Raw genomic sequence first — 23,707 nt, forward strand, 5'->3', positions numbered from 1 at the left:
CAACATGTGTATCTTTGCTTTAAATAAAACTAGATATGAGAGAAAAGGTAAAAGTATATTCCCACTATCCAGACTCCAGGAACAAGGTGACAGCAGATGGCGGGTTAATATAAAAAAGCTGTCAAGCTCTCGGCTCAAGGACCTGGACGCCATGAATTGAATTGACTTCATGGAGAACCCTTTCTCATACGAGCAGTGAAGCAAGCCTTTAGTGGTTTTTATTGTTTCCTTTACAGGCATAAAAAAGGCAGTCCAATGTGTTTGACATATGAATATTCACAAATAAAATAATAAAAGCAGCAAGTAGGCCTATAAATAAACTGCAGGTAGGCCTACAAATAAACACAAAATTGTAAAAGATATATTAAAGTAAACAATAAACATTTTGTATATATTGTGTATCATATACAATATACATATACAAATATATACGCATACACATACTCTTTGCACATACATAGGCCTACATATATAAATAACTAAGTGAATACTTCATCTGAAATGAAACTATTTTCTCCGATCCCATAATGCTATCCCCTATCCTATCATACAGTATTGGGCAGTTGCTGATAGAGCTGTAAACCATTCAGAGTATAGTGGGTTGGCTTCTCCGATTCTTCACACATTTGCAATATCCTAATAGAAAAATACTCACATTACAAGGTCTTAACTGTCAATTCAGTTGAATATTCATTAGAAAAATGTAGCTTGGTTTCTTATTATGAAATTACTGTGATTTAGGTTTTAACAACTAAACTTGTCATATATGACATTAAATGTAGTAGGTGGTCCGGTTAGTGTTATGTCTAACTACAGCATTGTACTCTAGAAGTATTCGTAAAAGTTGAAACTCCATGAAGGTTACCATTGTATACAGATAGTAAAATAAAAACTACAATATTCCCCTGTGATAAAAGAATATAATCTCACAAAATGCAAATACTCATGCAAAGCTCCAGAACTGAAAAACTTTCCTACTACATGAAATACAGTATCAAACACTGACTCCTACAGAATCATTGTAATTATTCATACAATTAAATTCTTGGCAATCCTGTTGTCTTGCAAAACTCATGTCACATGTCATAACTTGCTCATAAGAGGAGGTAGCATACAAAGTGACCGTGCCTCTTTGGTTAATCTGTCTGTAGCCTACAGTCAAATAGGCAACCAAAGAGCCAATCTTTCATGTAGTTTAATGTATCCAAGCTTCATATAATGTTTCATTAGGCTCTGGGGTAAAAATACATATATTTTCTATTTCCTATGAAAACTAGGTGGTCACAGCCGTTTTAAAAAAGAAGTCTTGTTCACTGAGCTGGATTTTGATGAGTTCAGAAATGTAGAAGTGGGGTAGTAGCAAAATCACCATGAGCCTACAAACTAAAAAGGACATTACAAGAAAAATCATAGTTTATGACAAATATGTCCGAGTTAAAGATTTTTTTTTTCAACCCATCACAGGTAGTCTAGTGTGAGTAGTGCTACAGCATATGTTTTAAAGGAATATCTTAAAATGAACTGAAATTGACACCTGACTTAATATATTTAATTAAATAATACAGTATGTGGTTGAAAGCTCTGAAAAAAACTAGAAAGAGGACCTTTTATTAACTTAGAAAACTGTCTCCAAGGTCAAAAATAAACTTTCAGCCTATTTTTAATTTTTAGCTCAAGGTCGTCGTTGTGACATCTACTGAAACTATCCATTTATCCATGTGGTTGATGCGCCCTCTAGTGCTGGTAAGGTTTCATTCACGCACTCTGTAGAGAACTACACTACCCAGAATGCATTGTGAAACAAAGAAGCCAACTATTTCGCCTGTAATACTTAGTTTTATCTACTATATCCACAGCTCATTAATGAAAAAAATACCACCAGACAATTATGAATAAACACTAAAGTCCATTATTGAATTAGAATTAAAATTCAAGCTCTTTTAAAGATTCACTTTTGATGAGGATATTTGTAGTCAGCTAAGAATCGTGTGTCGGGTCTTCATCCTCCGGTGTCATTGGTGAATGACCGAAGATGTCTCACAGCAGGTTGTTTGCTAGGCTGCTTTGTAAGTATTTTAGTAAATTCGAGTTGTAATCACTTGAAATGTTTGACAGTTTAGTTTATGTAACAGAAGTATACTCGTTGGCTTTGTCCTGCTCATTAGCTGAGATTTGCAGGCTCGCACAGTCTTGCAATGGCTAGCTGTACTGCTCCCCTTGGTTGGCTATTAGTTAGCATCCAAGCTAGTTAGCCACATTAGCCTGCCATCTGTGTTGTTATAACTCACTGACAGTTAGCCAGCCAGCTAACTAGCTAGCTTTTCGCTAACGTCCACCTGAAATGTAACTAACCCACCAGGCCAGAGCAAGTATTGATCTCTGACCTTGCATGTCCTCTCGACTAAATGTAGCTTGTATATTCACTCTGCTCAAGTTGCTTGATTAGAGTAAATTATTTTAATTTCCACTCAGCAGTGATTGGAAGCAGCTACTGTAAATAAGCTGTTCAGTCAGTCTGCCTGAAGCATGCTAAACGTAATTTGTTTTTAGATATCTGACACCAAGGTTTGCTTTAAACTATGCATTGGTAAGACTACAGTTTGTTAAGATATAACTTTAGTTTAGTAGCTGTCACTTTGTTGGGACATTGAGCTAGAGTGGGCAGCTGAACTTTGTACAGATAAGTTGTCTCTGACAGAAGACCAAAGTTCAGTCATTGAGGGTGAATACTGTGAACTTAGGTTATGCCTCTGTTTTGAGTGTCCATATATAAAATCAAAATATGATGCGACTAAAGTTGACTCGCAGGCTTCAAGACTATACAGAAGATCATTACAGTAGTCATAAGAGTTTTTTGTTCTTCTGTTACTTATGTTTTATTTTGTTACAGGCAGGCAGCTTATGCTTGAAGCCACTTTGTTGTACCTACTTACATTCAACAGAGGGAAACCTATTAACCTTATAAATGGAATTAATTAGCTTAAGGTTTCAGAACAACTGTGTCAGACTAGTGCACTGAAGAAAGGCAATCAAAGTATTCAGCAAGTTTAGTAATCGTCAGTGTAGTGCTCCGGGGTCATGAGGCCAAGGAGTAACAGCTGAAGGCAGAGTGAGGGACAGAAAAACACCGAGACACGTCCTGAACACAACAAGTTGAAGATCAAAGAGAAAATACAGTCAGGGTCTCTGCAGATTCAGACACCGCCACACACTTCTAGTGGGTCATAAGTGTTATTAGTTATAAGTAATTTTTTAGGAAAATCCTATTTATTGTGCCTTTTTCTTCTTCTTAATAAATTACTTAAACCATTACTTGATCAACATTTTTGTTCTTTTAAAAATATTTTTGAAGTGAGAATAAATCAACATTCAGTTTTACATATATATATATTTATTTTATATATATATATATTATATTTATTTTATATATAATATTTTATATATATATATATATATATATATATATATATTTTATATATATTTTATATATATTTTATATATATATATATATATATATATATATATATATATATATATATATATATATATATATATATATTTTATATATATTTTATATATATTTATATATATATTATTATATATTATATATATATATTATATATATATATTATATATATATATATTATATATATATATATTATATATATATATATATATAATATTTATTTTATATATATTATATTTATTTATATATTTTATTTATTTATTTTTATATATATATTTATTTATTATTATTTTTGTAATGTTCCACAAGATGGTGATTGCAGCTTTATATACGATGAAGCTTTATACTATGAATCTACTTTGAACACTGATTACTCGAGTAAAGAAAAAATTAGAATTGGCCATTGTTAAGACAGAACAGTCAAACATGCATGCAAATAAACAGAAATTCTCCCTGGCTATGATTGAATGCTCATGAAACCATATTGAACACTCAGTTGAAACATCTGTAACCAGTCACTATGTCTAGAGTAGCTCATCGTGAGGTTGTGCAGCATGTTGTTAGTTTTACCTGTAGGGTAAGTTTGTTTATATAACAACTGTGGTCTTTGTCTTATCAGTTGTCTCTCAGTATAATAAACTGGACAGAGCCTCCTCACTTGCACTTTGACCCAACTTGCTACAGTATGGATAAGCCTGGGATTTGAAAATGGCTGCCTGCAGCTGATGGGAGCAGAGTTGATAAGAGCTGTGGGACTGAACCAAAACAGTAAATGTGTGGGCTGGAAAGGCAAAACATTGAGCTAAAATCATCTAAATACTGTAATGCAGAGCTGGGTGATGGTTTAAACAAATACTGCTTATAATATCCTTGAAATTGATAGGATTATTATACAGTTCCTTTTTGTAGTTGACACCATACAAGCACCACAGCAAAACTAAGGTGCTGGAAAGTGCTCTCTAGTCTGAAGAGAAGATGAAATTGTTGCTCGGCAACAACAAAAGATGATTGCAGGAGCAAAGCGATTGTTGCCAAAACACTGAGTCTAAAGTAAAAATAGAAAAGTAAATAAACCTTTACTATTCACTGTAAGAAACAGGCTTGCTATTGTTGAAAACAAGCGCAAATTTGCAATAGAGGAACACCCACCAAGCGCCAAATGGGGGTAGATTTTCCGTTTGAGTAAATCTCGGTAGACTATCTGCCACACTGGGGTGGGTAGATGTTTCTACCAAAATAGGGATGTCATAAAAAAACTTTGCGGCACTGTTTACTGTACGGGACATCAGCTACTCCGCTAAATGATCACTCGCTGAGTCTGATGAGGAGGTTTAAGTGGATTCAGTTGATCAGGCATCCAATATGTGTATCATGTGTTTATTGACACTTTCTTCTTCTTCTTTTCTTTCTGCTTCAGTGCAGCAGACTGGAGCCAGGCACTGTTATACAGCGTCAAGACAGAACCTCTACATCACCAAGGACACGAAGGTCATCTGCCAAGGTTTCACAGGGAAGCAGGTTGGTACTGATGACTTGATCCCATAAACATTGTATTGCTTCACATCACATGGGTTACTGTAACCTTGTTGTGAAATCTCAGTTTTTCCTACACACACACACACACAATTCCTCATTCTATGTGTGTCAAAGTCTTTCAGTATGACTAAAAACAGCAGAGAGGAGAGATTATAAATGTTTATTATTTCCATCCCTTGTTGATGATGTCACACCTGGTAGCCACCTTCAGCTCGTAAATCAGGTTATTTCTAGTTTTCTTTTCAGCTAGTTTAGGACAAATAGATTATTACTTTGACTTCAAGCCCCCCATGATTACTCGCAGTCATTGTTTTAGTCAATGATTATACTTGCCAGTTATTTTTCAAGAGCATGAAAAAGCTCAGGTGAACCGTGTCCAGTCAAGGAGAATATAAATCTTGCCAGGAACGTAGACTTTACAGATTTATATCGCCCCTCTGTCCTTACGCACATTCCATTTTTCATCTTCCATTTTCTCTTGAACATAATAAAAAGTTGTTAAATATAGTTCCAGTGAACACTCCGGGTAATTAGAAAAGGATGAGAAATGAAGCAAGTGCTACTGAGTGCACATTATTGTGTCCTACTGGCTTAATAAGCAGGCAATTTTTCAAGTTTATTGTCCCAACATTTGCGATAATAAGGACTGGCAAAAACAGCAAAGTTAGCAAAAGGTGAAGTATATTACAATTTGGGGGGGAAAAAAGCTGATTCATAGCGTCTAATAGCCTAGTTATCATTTTTATATGAAGGTCATTCATTTGCACATGTGGCTATGATCTTTGCCTACTTTATCTACATTGTTACAGAATCTTCAGTAATAATTAACAGACTACAGACTTATAGGATTTGTTCAGCAGAAAATCAATTTACACTGCCCTGATGCACTCAGTCTGTACAACTGAGATTCCCTCACAAGACTTTACCTCCTGAATTACATTGAACTGTCATCGCTGGTTTATCTTGTTCATTTGCATTTCAAATGTGGCCTGAGGCCTGTACTACGAAGCTCAACATACCCAGGACATCTTTGTGTTATCTGGCTCAACTAACCCTAACAACTGCGACCCTGCTAAGCGCTCCTACGACGGTGCATATCATGTCTGTAAACGAACCCACGGTTTCTTCGTCTGTCTATAAGTGCGTTCACATAAAAGGGGCGGGGTTTGCAGCATATGACCAATTGCAAACAAGTGTGCCGTCAGCAGAGCGGCATATTTTACAAATGAAGAGCAAATCCGAAGAAGTTAAACACATAGTCCAGGCTAAAAGTAACACAGTTTAAACTGCCAAATATAGGAAGGACAGCTGGCCAAAAAATCTCCGACTACATTAATAGATATATGATGTCACTGCCTCATCTAGGGCACGAGTAGATCTCACTATAATTACATTTGTGTATTCCGTTAAATGAAGGTGTTGCTTGGATGTTTTTAATTCGAAGCGAGAAGCAGACTTGCTAATATATATTGATAATTACCCACAGCGTAGACCGACACTACATACACTGCATACAGCCTGTGTGACTGTAAGCACACGACTCAGACGTGTCGCTCAGCAGCATACGGCGCAAGATACGTGCGGCACACCGGAGTCGTGTGCTTACAGAGGCATAGGCTGAATGCACTGCCTTGAGCTACTTTGCTCCGGGCACTTTTATGTATGCTGTGGGTGTTTATTAGATATGAGCGTAAACCTATTTATGTAGGACTGAAAACCCAGCGCAGTTAACCCTGAAGTTACCTCACTAACTCCAAATCCTGCTTTGCAGTACAGGTGATGGTGATATTTGTACCAAACATGAAACGACTAAGAACATCAAGTAATAACAGTTGGCTGAGATTACCAGCATCAGAATCCCTCTCTTTGTCTTTACACCTGTTAACCTCTTAACATTCAGTTTCCCTCTTGTTGCCTTGATGTATTCTGTATCGGCTTGTTAGAGATCGAAGCTGTATAATGTTTACATTGATATATTCAAACCCTAAACTGCATTACTTGCTTAACAAGATCTTTTTAAATGTGCTATTTCCAAGGTCCATAACAGAACTTATAGCTCAAGTCCATGTTTCCAACAAATGAAAAATATTCTATATATCTTTTTTTATATATACATTATTTCCCCAGGCTTATGTCTGACAGTTGTTTTCTGTGGGTCTGAACAAAGTTTGACTGCACAGCCTGAGTTGGTACTGATTTACCCTGCAGTGGGTTGGTGAGATACAAGAGGTTAACAGTACAATCCAATATGAAGTTTAAAATAGAGCTAGAAGTTACAAGGCACAATGTTTAGGACAGAAATGCCAAAATATTTATGATGTTTTTTTCCGAATGCAAAGTGTTTCGGCTTAGTACACATCTAGGTCATTATTTCTTTAAAAAAAAACTAATTTAGGGATCCTATCAAAATGTGTTTGTATTATGTGTTAATGAAAAAAATAATATTGGCTGATATGTTTTTCTATTTTTTGGTTCAATGTGTAAAATATGCCAAGCAGATTTGAACCCAGTACTGGTCAAGTTATAGTGTTATAATGAAATGTTAATTAATGTCACACCACATTTGCAAGGTCTTTACCTCCTCAAAAGTACAGCATATACCTACCAGATGTATGTTTTATTTGTAATGAGGTGTTCGTATAATATATTGTGTAGATTTAGACAATAAAAAATAATAATTTAACTCTTAAATAAATGTGAAGTTGGTTATTAGTTATATGTCTGAAAAAATAAATTGACTAGACGAATGTCAGGATAAAACTATTTTGGCAGCGCAGCCATGACAGGTTCCCTGTAACCTACATGGAAGTGACAGTATGTGAAATATTTTTCTAAAACTATCTTATTTCGGGAGATATTTTAAAGTCAGTGTTGAAGAATATCCAAAGCCTCTTTTTGATTTTCAAATAGTCTGCAAGGAGATTAAACTAAGCTTACATCATTATTTATCTGTCAAGAACATTTCGATTTATTCTCATCGACTATATTAACCAGTCGCTCCCCTAGAAGAACTCCAACTTCTGTATCCATCCCTTCACTTAGCAGCGCAGGTGATTAATCCTGGATGGCAGCATATTTCCTCCTTCCTCTCCGTCCGTTTTGATATCTCAAGGTTGACGCTACAGAAAGTGGCTGTATCCCACTTCATTACACTCATGTACACACTGAATTCTCTTTCCTTGCAGGGAACGTTTCACAGTCAGCAGTCTCTTGACTATGGCTCCAAGCTAGTTGGAGGTGTTTCCCCCGGCAAGGGTGGTAAGACACACCTCGGCAAGCCCGTCTTCAATTCAGTCAAGGAGGTATGTATGACTCCTTATCCATCTGTGTTTTTTTTTTAAATCTCTTATATATGGTATGGATCTGACAGATGTGCTGCTTACATCCAGTGTCGGTGAAGCTTTTACAGACACATTTTAAAGAAACAATAGGTGGCACTATTTCATAACTTTAGAATTTCTATTATTAGTGCACCACCAATACCTTTTATTCCTCTCCTCAGGCAAAGGAGGGCACAGGGGCAGATGCCACTGTGATTTATGTTCCCCCTCCGTTTGCGGGGGCGGCCATCATCGAGGCCATTGACGCCGGGATCCCCTTGGTGGTGTGCATCACTGAGGGCATCCCCCAGCAGGACATGGTGAGAGTCAAACATAGGCTCCTGCGCCAGGGCACCACCCGCCTCATAGGCCCCAACTGCCCAGGAGTCATCAATGTAAGCTGACACGCGTATATTATAATGCATGTGCTTCTTTATTTCTATTTCTGGTTGTGGTTTAGAGAGCTAAAAGGACAATCTTCCTCTTAAGGATTCAGTAGTAATTCAGATTTAATGCACTGTCACTGTCTGTTACTTTTTTTTTAGCACTGTCTTTATTGATTTTCAACATTAGAAAAAAGAATGGAAACCATTGCTAAAATAAACGGATGATTTAAGCAGTGAATGCACGGCAAGTGAAAATGAAAGGAGCATAAACTTGTACTGCTGTTTTTTAGTTTCTCTGTTTTTGGTAGTAATAAATCATGTCATGGGTTGAATATTCCAAGTTTTCTGGATTTTTAAAGGAAAGCTAAATGTGCATTTTGTCAAAGAAAACTTTAAGTAGTTATCCTCACTAATATGAATTTTAATAGTTTGATCTGCGTTATTTAAGGTGCCCTTATGGTGTAGCAACATTTTAATAAAATACTGAGTTCCATAAAGAAAAGCTTTTCTACAGTAAAGACACATTTTAAGGTCAGAGTTGGGAAACTGGGAATACAACATCTCCAGTGATGCCGTGCGTGTGTTAATAATAAAACCATTTATTAATTCTAATTAAATGGATTTTTCTCTCTGTAGCCTGGCGAGTGCAAGATTGGGATCATGCCAGGCCACATTCACAAGAAGGGAAGAATTGGTGAGAGTTCCTAATTTTGTCAATGATATCGCATATTTTAAATTATTTGTTTGGATCTTTTGAGTATTTAATTTCACCATGAGAATATAAATTGGCTTTCAAATGTTACGGCTTATTTTATTTAAGAATATTTGTGGAATAACAGCTCGCATGTTTGTGTCTACAAACAGAAATGAGGGTTCTTCAACAACAATGGTGTGATTTAGCAGAAAAGAAAAACGTTAATTCATTTACATTTCTTCCCCAAATTAAACACTGCACTTATGTCGTACTTAAATTGAGCTTCTGTTGTTGACAGCTCAATGAGCAGGGGGGGCTGCTGCTGACCAGTGAACCTTTTACAAGAAGTCTGTTCTTATAGTAAATGGAGTGCCATCATTCCCAAAGCACAGATGGAACAGCTGTTACAGAGCTGTCATGACGAAACGATTCAGTCAATTGGACAGAACATGACAGCTGCATTATATATCGCTTTATCACTCTTGATTAGAGCAAGTTTTAGTTTTGAAGAAAAAAGCTAACATGATAAAAATGCGGTTTTGTCTTTTACCGTTTTCTTTCAGGTATTGTGTCTCGATCCGGAACCCTGACATACGAAGCCGTGCATCAAACGACACAAGTCGGCCTGGGCCAGTCACTCTGCATTGGTAGGTAACATTAACCTGTGGCATATTGAATTTAAATTTAGCACACCGTGACACAGCTCTTAGTTTTATATCCAGGCGATATTATAACAAGCACTTAGCGGGGACCGAAGGAACAAATTGATCCTGATGCAGTGTATTGCTTTATGGGTTGTTGGAAGTAGACACAGAATAATGGAGGAAATTTCATTTAAGTATGTGTTGAACTTGGCTTGAAGACAGGATGGTCACTTTATACCACTCACCATCACATGCTTACATTTCATTTGTGAATGTTGGCAAGACCAAAGACCAGAGTTTACACGATAAAAAGACGGCTGTTGTGATTTTGTTCTGGGATTATTTTTTTCTATACTTCAATCTTTATGCTACAAGACGTACAAACTTGCAAGAACATTGTACCCGAAGAAGAAATGGGAAACACTAAATTCACCTTGCACCACAAACTCGTCAGATGCTAATGCATTCCAGCGAATAATTCCTTGTATGGAAAAAGCACTTACTAACTTTCCGATCATTGTTTAAAGATATCCCTGTCAGATGGGAACATTGAAGTTGCTGCCATCTTTGAAGGGCACCATTGAGATTGAACAGACTAATGGACTGGCTCGGAAGTGGAAACTTGTCTGTACCTTTTTTTTTATTTTTGTCCTGAAAATCTTGGAAGAAAGTGCGTTTCATCTCCCGTGGTTGTATTTTACATTATCACATGAAACCAAGAGGTTCAAAACTGAAAGGCCTCGCTATAAAGTATTCATAGAGCATGGGTTTCATAAATGCCTTTTAGCTGCCTCGTGTCTTCCAATTCATGATCCTTTTTGAAAGTGAACTTTAATTTCCTGAAGCAGCTAAATGTTTGAGAACCTGATGGATACACACCAGGTTTGTTTTATGGCTGGCAGGTAACGTGGTAATTACTGCAATTCCCGACTGCAGATGTGGAACTTCCCATTACCTTCATTATTACCTTACTTTTCTTCCCCACAATTGTTCCAGCCTTGTTTCTGTAATTTACTGATTTACACTGTGGATTAGCAGCGTGCCGTTTTCTAACACAACCTGGAGCTGGGGCCTCGCTGAATCTCACTAACTTCATTTCTTCACTCATCGATCTTGTGTTCCTCCTCCTTTATTGCCAATTCTCAGTGAAATGATTAGTTGAGAGCCTCCACCATGTTTGTTGTTGATGCAGCTGTGTATACGGGGACTATCAGACAATCTGTTTTTATTCCACCCGATCATCCAGACTAATGACAGCGTTATACCCAGCTCTATTACTTCCTGGCTTCACAGCAAGTATAAAGATGAACTATTTGACCAAAACTAAATCCTTTGGTCAACTCGTCTAACACCGGAGAATCTATATTAAAGTCCTCGCTGGACGCCGAAATGAACTGAAAAACAACTGGGCTTCATTATTATTTAGACATTTTAATTACAGAGTGTCCTCTAGCCAGACTTCATAAAGCCAGTGCTGCAACACTATTAAATATTGCGGAGTTCATTAAGAAGGTTTATTGGTGGTTCTGCTTGTGACTTCTTAAGTCTAAGCATGACCTAGGGGCTACAGCAAATTACAGTTAATACAATATTTAATATCACTGTCATCTCTGTTGCTGGTAATGTGTTTCTCTTTGATTATTATTCATGCGATTTCTTTTTTCTTGGTGTTGCCAGGTTTTTTTTTTTAATGGTAAGAATATAAATCTCGGTGACGTTTCGTCTGCGAATGATTAATCTCGGGGAGGTTTATAGAACCTGGTGTCATTTGTTTTTGGGGAAATTATTTTAGAAAATCATTATTGGACACTTGTGATTTGGGAAAAGCGTCGTAAGTCATGTTCCTTGGAACGGAGAGCTGTCATTAAATTGCCAATGCTGAGATAAAGGTGGATTGGGACAGTAATACAATTAAACATGTGACTTCAAAGTCCAATTGAAAGATGCTGCTCCTATAACCTCGGTCCAGTCCAACATTATTTCTGGAAAAAGTGTTTCTTCTCTACTCTTTCTATAATAAATTGTTGTGTTAGCGATTCAATTTAAAACGGCTATAATAATAATTTGTACATTAACAAATGGGTCTCCTAAAGTGGCAAACCTACAGAGAGTTACCCCCCCGAGTTCCCCTCACCTCTGAAACGTTTTGGCATCTCTCAGGGTATTGATTTGGTTTCCAGGCCCACAGCCTGACTGTTTTGATTCACTCTCAGAGTTGTTTTTTCAGATGCAGCAGGCAGCTGTTACACATTGAAAAAACTCTTAACAGCCCACTTTACACTACCTGCTCGGCACCAAAGGGAGCATTTAGCAGCTAAAGAGACAGATATATTTCTCCGGTTGTCATTCTACATGTTTAGTGTTAAAATAAATCTCTTTTCAGGCAAAATATGTAAAGAACATACATTTGTTTTTAATTGAATACTTCCCAAAGCCACTTGTATGTCGCTAATAAATGTAGAATAATGCTGAACCTAAAAAGTGCTCGCGTGAAACTTTGGGCGAAAGAAAGCAAGGTTCCACCTGCCTCTTGTTCCACTGGAGCATTGATGCTTTCAGAGTCTCGAGTATACAGTCGGTGTTTGCTTTGTCTCCTGCAAGGTATTGGCGGGGATCCATTCAATGGTACAAACTTCATCGATTGTCTGGAGGTGTTCTTGCAGGATCCCAAGACGGAGGGCATCATCCTTATTGGAGAAATCGGAGGCAATGCTGAGGAGAATGCAGCGGAGTACCTTAAACAGCACAACTCTGTAAGATAATAACACTCTGTACACATCATTATTTTACCTCTCTCTCCTTGTTATATCCTCTGCTACAGCACTTCACCTCTGTAAATGTTTCCGTTCCTATAAAAAGAAAGAAAGAACGTATCCTCTGAATTAGCTCTTTGTTATGCTCTTTCAAATCCATCAGCTGTAGCAAACACTGGAAACCATCATATGACAAGAACAAAGTGTCATTTCTTTTTGATCACAGCCTCAGGCTGTCTCTCACTTTTCTGTGTCCGTGTGATAAAGATAACGAGTGACAGATGGGCTGAAGGTATGATTCAAAGGGAATGTTACAGAAATTCTGCAGTGAACCTTTTGTGATGCCCACATGTGATATACAGCAGTAGGGTGATTATTAGATAATGCAGCCAAGTGGCACCAAATTTGAAATGGGCATTTCTAACTCCACCAGGCCTATACTCGGCATTTTGCTCCCTGCAGATGACTTTTAACGTGTCAATTCTGCCAGTGTGTGTGTGTGTGTGTCTGTTTCTGTGCATGTGCGCGTTCCTATGGTGCTTTTGAGCTGAGAAATAAATTTGATTTGCCCTCGGCTGCTCTAATGCATGCAAATCTCCCGCTGGCGTCTCAGGAGAATAACTTCTCTCGCTCAACAAATAAAGTACAAACACCCCCACCCTCCCCCAGAGTGTTGACAGCGAGGGGCAGTTCAAATGAAACACGTGCATGAAAAAGCCCAGCGGAGTGTGGGAGTAAGCTGCAGATCTTCCGTTGAAAGTCAATTGCGTAGAACATATTGCAAAAAAAATGGTGTACTTAGACCTTAATGGTTGAGAAGAGCAGAAAGAGGCAGACATTGTTTTTACTTCGGCACAAACTTTACTGGCTTTGAATACATTTGAATTTGCATCAGCAGTGCACTGACGCAGGGGAGCTCCCATATGTGAATTGTTTATTAATGTGAAGCACAGTGTTGCTGGAAGGAAGCAGCAGGTGAGCTCAGCCAAAATAAATAAATACTACAAAGTAGGGAAAGTTAATGATCTAAAGGTGTGTGTGTGTGTGTGTGTGTGTGTGTGTGTGTGTGGGGCTACCTGTGATATGAATTTGTCGTCAAGAGAAAACTGTCAACATGTTGCATAATGGAACAGTTTGCTGTTAGAGGACAAATGGGGAAAGAAAAGATTCTGGGCCGATTCTAAAGTTTTATTTAGTCATTATTATCACCTTGTGTTGCCTCACTGAGAACTACAGAACCATGTCAGCGAGTAATTTAGAGCCCTGAAAACATCCGAATGCATTTTTAAATAAGTCTGGTGTTGTACCCATTGAAGGCTATTTGGAGAACAAACTGACCAATTGGAGCTTTGTGGGCGGGATTAAAAATTGTGCTAGCTACTGTAGCTGGCCACTCGGCTATATCCATAAAGAAAAGGGACACAGTGTGAAATGCATGAGAGCTGCATCTGTACAGCTTGTTGTAACGACTTAAAGAATTAACAATCTTCATAAAAAGATTGAACTGAACAGCTTCCATGTCACATGTCACTGTGAACAGGAAGTTAGTCTGAGTGAATGAAGTGAAACTAAATGACAATTCGATCTGATTATCAGGCCACGTGATCAGACTTTGGTTCAAATATTGCAAAATCCTGATTGGCCCTCCAGAAGTAAACGTGACGGCGCCTCTTTTAACCCCGCCCACATCAAACCAGCACGAAGAGCTCTGACTCTGCAGCAAGGGTTAAACTTTGTGTGTACTGAAGACGCCATCTCTCGTATTAAGAAGTGAACGGAGAAAATGGTTTTGTTGTTGTTGTTTTTTTTAAAGACTATGCATTTCACATTAACCGGACAAATCCTGCCACATGGGACACATCCGGTTCAGACTGCTCGGAGAACTATAATGTCCAGTGTCACGGTTGATTTGTGTCATGCAACATTACATACAGTATATCTCAAAAGTGAGTACACCCTTTAGATTTTTGCAAATATTCTGTTATATCCTTTCAGGGGATAACATTATCCTACTGAAACTTTGATATAACTTAAAGTAGTCAGTGTGCTGCTTGAATAACAGTATAGATTGATTGTCCTTTGAAAATTACTCAGTACACAGCTGTTAATGTCTAAACAGCTGGCAACAAAAGTGAGTACACCCCATAGTGAACATGTCCTAATTGTGCCCAATGATGTTGTTTTCCCGCCCTGGTGTCATGTGACTCGTAAGTGTTACAAGGATTCAGGTGTAAATGATAAGCAGGGCTGTTAAATTTGGTGTTTTGGGCACAATTCTCTCTGAATGCTGGACAACATGGCACCTCATGGCAAGGAACTCTCTGAGCGGCTGAAAAAAAGGATTATTGCGCTTCACAAAGATGGCCTTGGCTATAAGAAGATTGCCAACACCATGAAAATGAGTTGCAGCACAGTGGCTAAGATCATACAGCGGTTTTCCAGGACAGGTTCCACTCGGAACAGGCCTCGCCAGGGTCGACCAAAGAAGTTGAGTCCACATGCTCAGCGTCATATCCAGAGGTTGGTTTCCAAAAATAGACGTGCGAGTGCTTCCAGCATTGCTGCAGAGGTTGCAGAAGTGGGATGTCAGCCTGTCAGTGCCCAGACCATACGCCGCACACTGCATCAAATCGGTTTGTATGGCCGTCGCCCCAGACAGAAGCCCCTTCTGAAACCGATGCATAAGAAAGCCCGCAAACAGTTTGCTGAAGACAATGAATCCAAGAACATGAGTTACTGGAACCATGTCCTGTGGTCTGATGAGACCAAAATAAACCTGTTTGGGTCAGATGGTGTCCGGCGTGTGTGGCGGCACCCTGGTGAGGAGTACCAAGACAAATGTGTTTTGCCTACAGTCAAGCATGGTGGTGGCAGCATCATGGTCTGGGGCTGCATGAGTGCTGCCGGCACTGGGGAGCTGCATTTCATTGAGGGACACATGAATTCCAATATATACTGTGACATCCTGCAGCAGAGCATGATCCCCTCTCTTCGGAAACTGGGCCGTAGGGCAGTTTTCCAACATGATAATGACCCTAAACACACCTCCAAGATGACAACGGCCTTGCTGAAGAAGCTGAAGGTTAAGGTGATGGACTGGCCAAGTATGTCTCCAGACCTAAACCCAATTGAGCACATGTGGGGCATCCTCAAGAGGAAGGTGGAGGAGTGCAAGGTGTCCAACATCCGTGCGCTCCGTGATGTCGTCGTGGAGGAGTGGAAGAAGATTCCAGAAGCAACCTGTGCAGCTCTGGTGAATTCCATGCCCAGGAGGGTTAAAGCAGTGCTAGATAACAATGGTGGTCACACAAAATATTGACACTTTGGGCACAATTTAGACATGTTCACTATGGGGTGTACTCACTTTTGTTGCCAGCTGTTTAGACATTAACAGCTGTGTACTGAGTAATTTTCAAAGGACAATAAATCTATACTGTTATTCAAGCAGCACACTGACTACTTTAAGTTATATCAAAGTTTCAGTAGGATAATGTTATCCCCTGAAAGGATATAACAGAATATTTGCAAAAATCTAAAGGGTGTACTCACTTTTGAGATATACTGTATATAGAACTCCCATTCAAGAAAGACACATTATATCAAAAGGTGAAGAAGCATCGATTTCAGTATCCGTCAGTGTTACAGTTGAATTACCGCAGACGGTTTATCTACCGACGCCTTCATTTTGTTAAATTCCAGAAAACAAGCTTCCCACTAGGCTCCGCTGTCAGATTTTATGATGCGGGGCATATTTCAAGGTTCAATCTTCATTAGTGTCTGCGATGCTTGCCAACATAATATGGTCTTAAAAGTCACCTGTATCAAAGGTCTGCCAGAGTTTCACACGCTTCCTGAAGTCAGAAATAGGTCTTTACTCAGAATAACCATATTACAATTTGCTTCATGCATATCAAGTAGGTCGGCGTGTTTGGCACCTAAGCTACCGTAGAGGTTTACTGAATCTTTCTCTTTTTCAGACTTTTTTTTTTTTTGCCCAGCCTGTCTCCACTGAGCTTAGGTAAAGCCCTTGTAATTATGTGGAAACAACACAGAACGAACGCAGGTTGTCGTCTGGAGGAAGGCTGATGTTAGTTTTGGTGAGCTCCATGTGTTCGAGCCCACGCCAGTTTTATCCATGCCTACCTGTCGTGTTTATAAGGGCGTATAATTGTCTCCGTTTGGCTTTTTAAACTTGAGTACGATTCCTCACCTTAGAGCAGTTTGTGTTTTTATAGAACAAAGCCCTCCTCCAGTCATGTTGCTGGGGGAACTACCCTATTGGTCTCATAATTAAGGTAATATATCTGAACTGCTAACAGTGGAAGACAAAAGACGGGTAAAGTGAATGATAGCAAAACTCCCCTCCCTGTATGCATTGTTAGTACATAGTATCAAGGGAGGCAGGGATTAATGGAGTAATTAAACCCCTTTCGTTTGAGGTAGATTTAAGACTTGATTCACACGAGGTGGTTTGTTTACCCAGAACGTGATTTGACTTCTGAATACTGAGTGAGGTTTGGTGCTAATTTGTTTTGTGCTTACATTTTTTTTTTGACGTGCAAAACAGATGCTTGTAACATATTTAGAGCACTTTAAAAGTGATGGTGCCTCTCTTTTTAATTTCCCGGTAACTGTTAATGTCTCATTAGTGCCGCATTTCTATCCAAGGTCCTCAACATTTCCCTGGCTGATGTACGTTCTGCTAGTTTTAATTATTAAAAGTCATCTCCAGTTTATATTAGCGACTGCCATCTTGTTCCTGCCAGTGTCGTATCTGAATATGGAGCTGAAATTGCGGCAGAAGTGGGTGTCTTTGAAGGACCTCGCTGTATTGCTTTGGCTGTCGAACATGCCACGTTCGATCTTTGAAAGCAGTCGAGATGATGAGCCACAGCCTCGTGTGTGTGCGTGTGCGTGTGTGTGTGCACAAAACCGTCCTCTACAATTATGTTGTTACTCCTAAGAATGAAATATTAGCTGCTCTGCATGCACACACACACACATAGTGTGTCCCTCTTGCTTATGATGTTATTGCTGAAGATGAAATATTAGCTCTCTTCACCTTGGAAATGATCTTAACTGTTGAACGTAACATCCATCAATGAGCAAGCAGCAGAGACAGCCACTGAGCTAATCAGTGCCTGCATGACTAATTACAATCTCAGAAATGAGATGATATGAAATGGCAGGAGGCTGAGCCCCTATCTGGTCATACACCAACCCATGCAATTAAATGGCTTGATTGACCCTTTGTTTTAATAATGCAGGCTGAGACAGAGATGGCTGGTTAGACAAGCCTGTTATCTGTAATGGGAGGACACGGGGTGTTTAATTTCTGATGAATGAATGAATAAAATGCAGGTGCAGAAAGCTAATGCTCCCTATTTGTATCCACCCCTCTCCCTTGTTTTGCTCCCTGCCTTCCTGCTCACCCACTTTGTTGCTTTGCTAACTGCACCCCCGTCCTCACACTTTCCCTTGAGCTTATTCTCCCCATTTTCTTTTTGAAATCCATTTTCACCGAGTTTTACCCTCCACATTGTTGTTGTTTTTTCTCTCCCTCTTCTATGTCCAGGGTGCTAATTCAAAGCCTGTGGTGTCCTTCATCGCGGGGCTAACTGCTCCTCCTGGCCGCAGGATGGGCCACGCTGGCGCCATCATCGCCGGTGGAAAGGGGGGAGCCAAAGAGAAGATTGAAGCCCTCCAGTCAGCTGGAGTTGTTGTCAGCATGTCCCCTGCTCAGCTGGGCAGCACTATTTTCAAGGTGAGTCCTTTGTTCCAGCAAGATATTATTTTATACAGAGGCTGAAAGAGAAGTGATCATGAACATGATGGTTGAATATAACTTAAGTACATCTACTCAAGTGCTGTACTTAAGTACAATTTTGAGTTGCATGTTGTTTACTTGAATATTTAGATTTCACGCTACTTTATACTTCTACTCTATTACATTTTAGAGTTATATTGTAGTTTTTACTCCACTGCAATTATCTGACAGCATAATAATTCTATTGTATGAGTACATTTACTTTTGATACTTAAAGTATGTTTTGCTGATAATATTAGGTAAATATATATGTTCTTGTAATGGAGTATTTTATTACTTTTACTCATGTTAAATATGCGAGTGCTTCTTCCACTACAGATCTTTACAATGTGATAATTACACTGTTTGTATTTGGGTGTGCAAGACGACAGGACAGCAAGGTTTAAAGATGTTTCAAAGTAAATGTTACGCTTTTACGTAAAAGTTGTGACGACATTTCCAGAACACGTCACCGTCTAACAGTTCCTGTTACATCTACAATCTTAATAAACATTTAGGTAAATCCATTAACCGTTGGATAAAGTCAGCACTCTCACCTGCACATACATGCACTTTAAATATAGTCACATAGTATCCTTCTCCAAGTGATGTTTTTTACTCATTATCAAATCATAATCCCAAAAAATATTGGGCTCAGATGTTCCCCTTGATTATTTTTTCTTGGTGTCCTCCATCAATCTCATCTCCTTGTGACTTGTATCTCTCTTCTTGTCCCTGGCTTCAGTTTTAATCTTCAGTTTCGGTCCGTCACATTCAGATGTAACCGGATGTTGGCAGGAAAATATATCAGAAATGTTTACAAATGATTATAGAAAGAGTTGTATAGAAATAAACTAAAATACTAAAGTCATGTTTTCATTATACAGAGGAATAAGCAAGCTAACTAGATCATATAATGATATTGTAATAACACTAATACTTCTCTTTTGGCTTCAGAACAAACATATCTTGTGACTCTGGTCCCTTGCAGCAGCGAGCAGCTACAAATATGAGAGGGTTTACTGGGGACAAGATATATATTTAATAAAAAAAAGTGTTCTGGGAGTAGCAGTGTTTGAGATTGAACCTTTTAATATACCGTAAAGAAAGGCAGCAGAGAAGGGCAGAAATTAATAAACGCGTGTTGACAGCGGCTGACTTGGCGCCCCCTGCCTCTTTATTCCAATTTATCTCTAGGGAAGCACTGTTAACAAGATGTATAACAAGTGAAAGCATGTATTATACCCATTCATCATCTTATACTTCCATTACCACAGCTGGCACTACTGCACGCGGATATAGATTTACACACGTTTTTTTTGTTCTCAAAGTTTAATTCATAATCATTGTGTGTAATGATGAAAAACGTGCAATGTGGCTGTTCATTTTGCAGCGCGAGGTGTTCATACATCTCTGTTAATCTCATTGGCCGCTGTAATCGAAGCAAGTAGGCATTATGGCAGAAACTATGGCGACTCAGACGCTCAGGGTGGTGGAGAGCATCTCTGCCGTCACTTCACCCGCATGAGCCTCGACACGAGTATCTGCAGAAGTGAATACATGCGCCATCATATTCAATTAGAGGTTAATGAATCATGCACACGGCCACAGTGGACGGTTTTAGGTAAGAAACATAATTAAATTAAGAAAAAGAACCTCCTTGTCTGGATCACACATTCATTCATGTGGCCGTGTTTCAAGTGGCTGTTTGATGTGTTCATCGTTAATATTAACCGCGAAACAGCAAGTTCATGCAAATGTGTATTTTGAGGGTGTTTCTAATTAACAAGAAGACAAATGGTAGACAATAAAAGGTCTCTTTCATCCGAGTGGTACGTCATCACATTTTTAACAAACTCTCCTGAGGATGCGTTTGTCCTCGAGGTTGCATAAGCACATCCTTGCACGCTATTCATCATGATAATAATTACAGATGCACAGCGCCAACTCTGTATTAGTGTAAACAGGATGTGGAAAGCTGGCATTGCTCTGTTGGAATCATAACATGTTTCCCTTCTAGCTATTTGACAAAATAATATATTTTTTGATGTCGTTTTGTGTTTTTCCTAACGTGTTGTCTAATGCACACCTGGCAGACGGGTACATGGGAAAATGAAACATTCAAAGGAAATGGTTGAATTGACACCGTCAGCACTGAGTTAATTAGAAATACTACAAATCGGCACACGGGAAAGGCAAAAAATGATTTTGATAACAAGGATGTGAGGATATGGGGAGAGAGATCTGTATACAAACCTTTCCTGTCTCATATCTAAACCAGAAATATCTTCATCATCTTGAAAGCTTTCATTTATATTCCATGCTTCTTGGCATGTTCTGTGTTTCTCATTTTAAGTATTTTAATGCTTTTATGACTTATTGATGCTGTGATAGTCTCAGTTGTTTGTGATTTAGCTCACATCTTGACTGGTTGTCTAATGAAGATCCATAACTGAAATGTTGTATTTTTAATAAGCTCAGCTTCTTCTTCTGCTTCTGCTTCTGCTTCTGCTTCTGCTTCTGCTTCTGCTTCTTCTGATTCTACTACTACTACTACTTCTTCTTCTACTACTACTACTACTACTACTTCTTCTTCTACTACTACTACTTCTTCTTACTACTACTACTTCTTCTTCTTCTTCTTCTACTACTACTTCTACTACTACTTCTTCTTCTTCTTCTTCTACTACTACTACTACTACTTCTTCGTCTTCTACTCTTCTTCTTCTTCTACTACTACTACTTCCAACTAAACCCTGCCCACTTCAAAACAGTGAGAGAAGTAATAACAGAAACACAAATAAAGAAATGAAAATAACTAAGAGTGTTCTAACTTTAGCAAAGAAAGGTTGCTTCATGTAGGACACACGAGATATCCATCAAGAAAATATGATTGCAGTTCAATGCAACTGGCAAATAGTACGTTGAAACCAAATTATATAAGCAGAGCTTGCGGAGATATCCAAAGGAATTCCACTGGTGCAGGGACGAGATAGCAGAAAACATTGTGCTTATACTTGTTTATCTGACTACTTAATTCATATGCAAGGTAGAATAATTATGACCTTTTTTTACTTGTTTACCAAATATCAGGAACTTCTAATCGCAACAGCAGATAGTAATATTTTTTTTCTATCCTGCTTAATATTCCCAGTGAAGCCTGCATGCACATGTGTTCAGATGTGTGCAGACAAACCGAAGCGGTACGCGTTTAATCTTGAGATTTGTGTTTGTGTAATATATTCTAAAGTTTAAGGCAGCGCTCACGGGAGCGTATTTACGATGCCTGCTCTCCTCATACATCTGGCCCCTGGTGTGTTAAAGTCGTTGTCACTGTTAACTTGTAAATGTCTTGACTTTTCTTTCATGTAATGTTTTTCACAGTTTCTATCCAGACATATCTTTATGAGTGGCAACCTAGACTCTCCCTATTGTACTCCCTCCTCTCGAGTCCGTCTCACACAATACGTTTATTTTTTCCCTCTCTGTCACAAGACACTCTGCTTTTACCTTTGTGTTCCGATTCCTGTCGTCTACCCTTGAGTTACCGTCCAACAAAGCATCTGTCTGCTTACGTCGCAAATACTGTCCTCCTCCTGTCTGGCATCCCATTTTTTCTTTTGTCCTCTCATTTCCTCTGCAGCCTGATCCCTAATGACCAAACCCTTTGCCACTCCCTCTTCTACCACACTGCAGCTGTAAAGCACACAAAAAACAATTCCACTCCCAAAAATGTCTCCACTTTCATTGCGTCCTTCCCAGAAAGTCGAGGTTAGAGGGGCCATCGTTGCCTCTCAAGCATTTCAGAAACATGACAAATGTTTCCTCCTCAAGGTGGCAGTAGACCTTCAGGTATCCACAAGCCACAGAGGATCCGTCCAACATGTGCATGAGTGCGTGTGTGTGTGTGTGTGTGTTCTGCAGACCTGATAAATGACATTTGCATTAAGTTACTTTCCCCCTGTGGAATTGGAAATTCTTGGGGAACGACATATTCTATCCCACGGTTTGTGTGATATTTCCCCAAATTGAATATGTAAATGGCTACATCCTTTCTTTTTAATGGCTCGCATCATGCTTTCTCATTTGTAGTCAGATGGTCGGACTGTGCCGATAAACACGGCAACTGTAACCTCGTATGAATCAGATGTTTGCAGATGTGTAGCCTCTATCAATCACAGGAAGTGAGCTGTTTTAATGTTGACAACTGGAACAAACTGACACGTACAGCGCTACATGATATGCACTCTCCAGGAAAAAACAACAGGCTCTCTAGAGCTCCAGCCGCCCCGACTTCCCCGCCTCAACAGCCGATCTGATACATGGGATCAAAACAGAGACTGTGTGAATCCTGCATGAATAAATCATTCACTTCTGTCTCACTTCGTTTCACGTGGAGTCTCATCCTTTCTTTTTTTTCTTGTCCATCTCCTTTAGGAGTTTGAGAAGAGGAAGATGTTGTAAATTGTGCGCGAAGTCATCCGACCTTTTACCCCCCCAGCCATGGAATTGAGATGAACAGCCTGATTTCTGGAGGTGGATATGCCCGACAGCCCTGATTATTTCAACTTTCGATGCGCACATGCAGTGTTTATATTGTAATTTCTGCCATGAACTTGTACCTTGCACATAACGGAAAAATAATAAAACTTAGTGTCCTAATGGTATCCTAAAGAAGTCATTGTATACAATGTAAAAGCTTTCTAGATGTTTCTCTTCCTCCACACAATGTCAACAGCTGACGGAAAGGAGGCCACGGTAACCTTGGTGATTGGTTTTGTTCATTCTGTAAGACTTCGCTCATTTCACTGGCTGTCCACCTGAAATAAGAAATATTTCTCATATCATTTCTCTGCTGTTGTTTCGATCCTTTCATGCGGCGCGTTTCACAAACAATGTGTTCTGGTTATTGAATAAGCTTCGTTGAAGTAACTTGATGTGTAAGAACAGACGGGGATGCGAAAGGTGTCAGATGCTGAGTGGGTGTTTTTCAATATTCCGACAGTTTATAAGCCAAACGGTTAATGTAGAAGGATGTAGGCAGATAATAGAAATACTTTTACTGAGTGTATTTTATCAAGACTCAAAGCTTTCACACATTT

The 23,707-nt window shown here is 39.0% G+C and overlaps 1 protein-coding gene across 1 annotated transcript; it reads left to right on the forward strand.

Annotated features, from left to right (window-relative positions):
• Positions 1 to 1,936: 1,936 nt before the first annotated feature.
• Positions 1,937 to 23,454, forward strand: suclg1 (succinate-CoA ligase GDP/ADP-forming subunit alph). The gene is made up of 9 exons (XM_029436225.1): positions 1,937 to 2,066; positions 4,884 to 4,984; positions 8,188 to 8,304; positions 8,505 to 8,717; positions 9,345 to 9,402; positions 9,966 to 10,049; positions 12,648 to 12,799; positions 18,375 to 18,563; positions 23,043 to 23,454. Exons 1-9 carry the CDS (start codon positions 2,033 to 2,035, stop codon positions 23,067 to 23,069), a joined length of 975 nt encoding a protein of 324 aa, XP_029292085.1. The 5' UTR covers positions 1,937 to 2,032; the 3' UTR covers positions 23,070 to 23,454.
• The last annotated feature ends 253 nt before the right edge of the window (positions 23,455 to 23,707 follow it).

Source organism: Cottoperca gobio, chromosome 1 (assembly GCF_900634415.1).
Source record: "Cottoperca gobio chromosome 1, fCotGob3.1, whole genome shotgun sequence".
NCBI lineage: Eukaryota > Metazoa > Chordata > Actinopteri > Perciformes > Bovichtidae > Cottoperca > Cottoperca gobio.

Excerpts from the sequence above, each read along its gene's own strand:
- suclg1 (XM_029436225.1), top strand. The coding sequence starts at position 2,033 with ATGTCTCACAGCAGGTTGTTTGCTAGGCTGCTTT. Across the intron at positions 8,305-8,504 it reads TCTTCAATTCAGTCAAGGAG|GCAAAGGAGGGCACAGGGGC; the intron begins GTATGTATGACT and ends TCCTCTCCTCAG. Across the intron at positions 9,403-9,965 it reads TCACAAGAAGGGAAGAATTG|GTATTGTGTCTCGATCCGGA; the intron begins GTGAGAGTTCCT and ends GTTTTCTTTCAG.